This window comes from Salvelinus fontinalis, chromosome 38 (genome assembly GCF_029448725.1).
Source record: "Salvelinus fontinalis isolate EN_2023a chromosome 38, ASM2944872v1, whole genome shotgun sequence".
Classification (NCBI taxonomy): Eukaryota; Metazoa; Chordata; class Actinopteri; order Salmoniformes; family Salmonidae; genus Salvelinus; species Salvelinus fontinalis.
This window is the reverse complement of record NC_074702.1, coordinates 17,219,771-17,227,003: the sequence shown is the minus strand read 5'-3', so window position 1 is coordinate 17,227,003 and position 7,233 is coordinate 17,219,771. Positions and strand designations below refer to the sequence as shown.

Here is a 7,233-nt window from a genome sequence, read left to right as displayed (position 1 = left end):
AATCACTCTTCACCATCTGGCAGTATAACGGACGAATCTAGGTTTGGCGGATGCAGGAGAACACTACCTGCCCCAATGCATAGTGTCGACTGTAAAGTTTTGTGGAGGAGGAATAATGGTCTGGGGCTGTTTTTCATGGTTCGGGCTAAATCTTAGCGCTACAGCATACAATGACATTCTTGACAATTCTGTGCTTCCAACTTTGTGGCAACAGTTTGGGGAAGGCCCTTTGCTGTTTCAGAATGACAATGCCCCCGTGCACAAAGTGAGGTCCATACAGAAATGGTTTGTCGAGATCATTGTGGAAGTACTTGACTGGCCTGCACAGAGCCCTGACTTCAACCTCATTGAACACTTTTGGGATGAATTGGAACGCTGACTGCGAGCCAGGCCTAATCGCCCAACATCAATGCCCGACCTCACTAATGCTCGTGGCTGAATTAAATCAAGTCCCCGCAGCAATGTTCCAACATCAAGTGCATTGGTATTCAACTCTTACTCTATGAGGTCCACAGCCTACTGGTTTTGTTTTACCTAATAATTAATTGCACACACCTGGTGTCTCAGATCTAAATAAGTTCCTGATTAGAGGGGAACAATGAAAAGAAACCAGTGGAGTGGCTGCGAGGTCGAGAGTTGAGTTTTAGGGATCTATTGGAAAGCCTTCCGGGAAGAGTGGAGGCTGTTTTAGCAGCAAAGGGGGGACCAACTCCATATTAATGCCCGTGATTTTGGAATGAGATGCTCGACAAGCAGGTGCCCACATTCTTTTGGTCATGTAGTGTATGTGTTATTGGTTGTTGAGTCAATTAGACCATGCACATTTCAAGTTTATCTTTCTAGCTGGCTAACTCATTTATCTTGCTTTGTAGTATACCCTTCAGTTCAGCAACGCAACACATATCCTCTCACAGTGTGGTGCCAGGACAACAAGCTCTCTCTCAACGTGAGCAAGACAAAGGAGCTGATCGTGGACTAAAGGAAAAGGAGGGCCGAACGCCCCCATTCACATTAAAGGGGCTGTAGTATAGCAGGTTGAGAGTTTCAAGTTCCTTGGTGTCCACATCCCCAACAAACTAACATGGTCCATACACACCAAGACAGTTGTGAAGAGGGGACAACAACTTATTTTCCCCCTCAGGAGACTGAAAAGATTTGGCATGGGTACTCAGAACCTCATAAAGTTCTACAGCTGCACCATCAAAATTGTCAAAGACTCCAATCACCCAAGTCATAGACTGTTCTCTCTGCTACCGCATGGCAAGATGTACCCGGAGCGCCAAGTCTAGGTCCAAAAGACTCCTTCACAGCTTCTACCCCCAACCCATAAGACTGCTGAACAATTAATAACCCCCCCCCCCCCCCTCCTTGTTTTTACACTGCTGCTACTTGCTGTTTATTATATATGCAGTCACTTTCCCTCCACCTACACGTACAAATGACCTTGACTAACCTGTACCCCCGCACATTGACTCTGTACCGGTAACCCCTGTATATATATATATCCTCGTTATTATTATTTTGTGTTACTTTTTACTTTAGTTTATTTAGTAAATATTTTCTTAACTATTTCTTGAACTGCATTGTTGGTTAAGGGCTTATAAGTGAGCATTTTTGGCGCATGTGACAAATACAATTTGGTTTGAATTCAACACAAATACAACAAACTAGTAAAGTTTTACACATTTTATTTCACCTGTAACAAAACAAGAAAAATGTATGTAATTTAGTCAAGTTAAATATAGAATGTTAAGAGAAAATGTATCTTTGGCCAAACATAATTCTTATGAATATTAAATATACAGTGTATTGAGCACATTCAGTAGGTAGAAAAACAATTAAATGCACAAGATCTAATAGTCAAGCATAGTTTTGCAATCCATAACGGTAATTGACTTATTTGGTAGGCTCAGAGATTCTGGAAGAGTCTATTTAAAACTCTGGTTGTTCAGTTTTAACTTCTACATTTCTGTACCTTGCTCCACACTTTGGAAGTTGCCACAGAAAGAGGTGACAGTTGCCACCACTATAACCAAATGACAAGAGGTTGATCTCGTCTTGTCAGTAGTTCAAAGCACAGTTGTAAACAATAATATTTGTATAATCTTCAACAAGTAAGCTGATCAAACTTAATGTAAAGGAGTAAAACCCTGCTATCATTCATCACACATTAAACTGCCAATTACAACATAATATCTCAAGTGGACCTGAATGAAATATGAAATTAAAAGTCAAGAAACTTTAAACATGTCTAACAACTTTAGTTTTTTAAGAATTCAACATGTAATTAATTGCATTGAAGTCTTCAGTGAACAGTATCACAGTGAATGAGTTCCTTCCCATCTAATGAAGAAACAGCTTATTCTACAGTGTCTTTAAGGCAAGAGTTTATTCCGGGCAGAGGACGAAGGAACGGTGCTGAAAACACTGCATGTGTAACATCAACGCTGTGACAGACACCCATCTGCCAACAGGGCTTCTTGTTGGTGTCCAGGTGTCGACGGGCGTGCTTGGCCAGGTGGTCGCTACGCATGAAGCGGCTGTGGCACATGGGGCAGGCGAAGCGCTTCTCTCCCGTGTGGGTTCTACGGTGGCGTGATAGCTCATCGGATCGGGCGAAGCGTCTCTCACATCCTTCCCACCTACATTTGAAAGGTTTCTCACCTGAACAGAACACATAGAGGAAAGACTAGTGTTACAGCAGGAGACACACACAGTCAGCCATACAGGCTAAGAGGGTGATTACCTGATCTTGTTGTTACAGCATGTAAGGAGGTCTTTGAACGTTGTGACTTTAGTGCAATTACAGCACCAATAAGGTAGCAAGAGGAAGCCAAAGAAAATAATACTAACTAATACTAACAAAAAATCTGAGATAAGCTCTGTTGTTATTCCTACAATATGTAATGCTTGTGTTACTTGTAAACAAAAAGGCCACTACCTGAATTTGTAACATTTAAACCTGACTCCCCACCAACCCTGTCTTACCTGTGTGAGTCCTCATGTGAGCCTTGAGGTGGGAGCTCTTAAAGTAGGTCTTGCCACAGTCCTCGTGGGGGCAGATATGGCTGCGGACTCTGGACACCTCAGCGGGCTGCGGGCTACTCCGCTGGACCACTGAGGTGAAGCCTGGCGTTGGGGCGATGGCTGGCAGCTTGGTGCCACCAGGTGTCAGCACTGACTGCTGGATCCCGACAACTGGCCAGGGAACCAAGAAGATGATAGGGCCCTTTGTCACCTGATCGCCCATGAAGAAGACTGAAGGAGGACCAACTGCTGCTGACTGTTGTTGGTGACTGGTCTCTACCATTGGAATATGACTGTTTGCTGCAATGGGCACAGCAGGTAGTATCTGGCAGTAAACCGGAACAGGAGAAACCCCACAGTTGACAGGGGACACCGATGCAGGTTGGTGGAATTTACCAACAGAGGCTGGCAGAGTCACAGTAACCGGAGCCTGGGTGGCAGCCAGTTCAGCAGAGGAGTCAAGGGGTGTCATGTTCCCTTTGGAGTCCTTGCCAGATAGCCTATCTGCCAGGGGGTAGATGCCGTCTGGGCTTGGCTGGGGCTGGGGAGGCAGGGGTTGGGTTAGTCTGTGCTCCAGGGGAGCGGCTGGACAGATGCTCCAGCTGCAGTGCTGTGCGTCTGCAGTGTGACGGATCACACTGGTGGCCTGTGATCGGGGCAGGCTGACTATCTGTGGCTGTGTCAAGCCCTGCTGTGCTGGCTGTGGGTTATGTCTCTGGCACCAGGAGGTCTGTACTGTCTCTGGAGCAGGATGACTGTGAATGGCCTCAAAGTTTGGCGGGCTGTATGGCGGGGTCATACACTGAGACGGAGGGTAAAAAAAACAAGGAAGTGGTTACGAAACGATATAATCTCTACATTGTGTGAGGTTATATTTATTAAATTTCACTTAGTAAGGAGGATTATCACAGTGAATGTATGTGACAGAACTTGAGAGAACACACACAAGTAACACAGGAAATTTACCAGAGACTCATGAACCTCAGCCGGGTCAAGTGAGAGACGAGAGTCATCCTCTGAGAAGTCAGAGGAAGGGGTCAGAGGTCGGAACTGTCTATGCTTGAAGCTCCTGGAAGTCCTGGCTTTCCAGTGGGTGTTTATGAACATAAGAGCCTCCACGTCTCCCACGGCCATAGGGTGACACTGGGACTCTTCATGGTTCTGACTGCCAGGATAGTGCATCTCATCAACTTCCATTGTGCCACTCTGGTAAGACATAAAGAAATATACACTGAGTGTATAAAACATTAAGAACACCTGCTCTTTCCATGATATTGACTGACCAGATGAATCCAAGTGAAAGCTATGATTCCTTATTAATGTCACTTGTTAAATCCACTTTAATCATAGTAGATGAAGGGGAGGAGACAGGTTAAATAAGGATTTTTAAGCCTTGAGACAATTGAGACATGGCTTGTTCACATGTGCCATTCAGAGGGTAAGTGGGCAAGACAAAATATTTCAGTGCCAGGCGCACCGGTTTGTTTCAAGAAATACAACACTGCTGGGTTTTTCACACTCAACAGTTTTCCGTGCGTATCAAGAATGGTCCACCACCCAATAGACATCCAGCCAACTTGACACAATTATGGGAAGCATTGGAGGCAACTTGGGCCAGCATCCCTGATACTGGACTATTAAGGCCCACTTCTGTGGGAATATATATATATATATATATATATATATATATATATATATATATATATACATACACACACACACACACACACACACACACACACACACACACACACACACACACACACTACTGTATAAAGTTCTTGTTTTTTTTTAAAGAAAAGCAACAAAAAAAAGTCCATTAAAAAAACATAAAATTGATCAGAAATACAGTGGACATTGTTAATGTTGTAAATGACTATTGCAGCTGGAAACGGCTGATTTTTAATGGAATATCTACATAGGCGTACAGAGGCCCGTTATCAGCAACCATCACTCTTGTGTTCTAATGGCACGTTGTGTTAGCTAATCCGTTTATAATTTTAAAAGGCTAATTGATCATTAGAAAACCCTTTTGCAATTATGTTAGCACAGCTGAAAACTGTTGTCTGATTGAAGAAGCAATACAACTGTCCTTCTTTAGACTAGTTGAGTATCTGGAGCATCAGCATTTGTGGGTTCAATTACAGGCTCAAAATGGCCAGAAACAAAGGACTTACTTCTGAAACTTGTCAGTCTATTCTTGTTCTGAGAAATGAAGGCTATTCCATGCGAGAAATTGCCAAGAAACTGAAGATCTCATACAATGCTGTGTACTACTCCCTTCACAGAACAGCGCAAACTGGCTCTAACCAGAATAGAAAGAGGAGTGGGAGGCCCCGGTGCACAACTGAGCAAGAGGACAAGTACATTAGAGTGTCAAGTTTGAGAAAGACGCCTCACAAGTCCTCAACTGGCAGCTTCATTAAATAGTACCCGCAAAACACCAGTCTCAACAGTGAAGAGGCGACTCCAGGATGCTGGCCTAGGCAGAGTTGCAAAGAAAAAAAACACATCTCAGACTGGCCAATTAAAATAAAAGATTAAGATGGGCAAAAGAACACAGACACTGGACAAAGGAACTCTGCCTAGAAAGCCAGCATCCCGGAGTCAGCGGTGTGTTTTTATTTAACTGGGCAAGTCAGTTAAGAACAAATTCTTATTTGACAATGACGGTGACGCTGGGCCAATTGTGCACCACCCTATCAGCCTCCCGATCATGGCCGGTTGTGATACAGCCCAGGATCAAACCAGGGTCTGTAGTGATGCCTCTAGCACTGAGATGCAGTGCCTTTGACTGCTGTGCCACACAGGAGCCCCTATGTGCAATGGCAAAATGTATAGAATTGCCATAAAAAAAAAAAATGTTTTAAAGTTAATTTATCTCTGCTGTCAAGTAAACAAGTCAAATGTTTTGCTCACTTAAGGCCCCGAAAAGGCTAGGGCCAGCCCTGGCTACTGGTATAATACATTTACTATAGTTAAGAGAGTTCCGTCATTTAACTGCACAAATGGATTGACTGCATGTGTGGGTATGGGGATGTGGGTACGCAGACCCGCCAGCCACTGCGGCCCCTTGTGGAGTTCAGAATTTGTGCCCCCTATCAAAGTTCAGAATTTTGTGAACTGTGAGTGATCGGCTAGTGTTTCCCAGCACTTTGGCCTTTAACACAGTTACCCAGCAGATGCACCGGGCGTGCTGCTTATACAAACAGTCCCACGCCCCCTCCCACAGGCTACGCAGAGATGGGACTCAAATCTACTGTCCTACAAATTCAACTAAATCTCAACATCCACTTATTATTACTGAAAATATCTCAAAAAGTTATGTTTACTTCAAAACCTATTCCAAAGAGATATATGCACTTTTGTAAAAAACAAAATGTAATCATCCAACATCACTAACGTTAGTGGTTTCCTAAATACTTCAGTGAGAATGAGGATTGTAGCTACTTACATGGTTGTGGCGCTCGACAAAAGACGACATACATTTTCTCATATTCGTAGACAATGTATCGAATGTAACTTCACTGTGTTAATGAAGTGGTGTGTGACAGTCGGATTTGTGGAAAATGTTACAATAGACGTTTCCCTTTTCCTTTTTCTAGTTCCATTCGGCCATAATTTCAAATGCAGTGGATACAGAGGGGCCGGTCTCTACTTTCAGCCAATCAGACACAAAGGTGTGCTAGACAGGAACCAATAGGAGAAGAATCAACGCGTGATCAGGGGCTGATGTGGTCCGTGGAAACAGCGTGGTACACAACAGCATCAGCGTGTGAAAATATAGCTGCGAATCCCCCTTTCCCGAAACCCCTAATATGACGAATTGTCGAATTTTGAAAGATATCAGTTATTTTCCAGTCTACTGAACTACCTCTGATGATACTTGAATTGTTATATTACATTCTTTTACACACCTGATATTATTAGTACAAATAAAAAATAAACATTCATTTTTTTTTAAAGTCAATAAGACTTGACTTAAAAATATAAAATCCAATATTATATAGCAGACTGGTCTCATAGACTATACAATAGAGTAAACGTAAATCCGGGAAACCAAATTTGTATCATATATTAAGTTAGGTATGGTTGCAGCAGCAGGTCTGGGGGGTGTAAGTAAAGGTAAGTGGTAAGTGTCAGCTGTCTAGACATTCCTCCATGGGGCAGAGACTGGGATGGGAGGCTGCAGACAGAGACAATAGT

The 7,233-nt window shown here is 43.4% G+C and overlaps 1 protein-coding gene across 1 annotated transcript; it reads right to left on the bottom strand.

The window, feature by feature from the left end:
* Positions 1 to 1,671: 1,671 nt before the first annotated feature.
* LOC129837636 (Krueppel-like factor 10) lies at positions 1,672 to 6,639 on the bottom strand. Its single transcript, XM_055903949.1, has 4 exons — positions 6,482 to 6,639; positions 3,994 to 4,233; positions 2,989 to 3,829; positions 1,672 to 2,664 (listed from the first exon to the last, which is right to left on the bottom strand). Exons 1-4 carry the CDS (start codon positions 6,521 to 6,523, stop codon positions 2,360 to 2,362), a joined length of 1,428 nt encoding a protein of 475 aa, XP_055759924.1. The 5' UTR covers positions 6,524 to 6,639; the 3' UTR covers positions 1,672 to 2,359.
* Between the last annotated feature and the right edge of the window lie 594 nt (positions 6,640 to 7,233).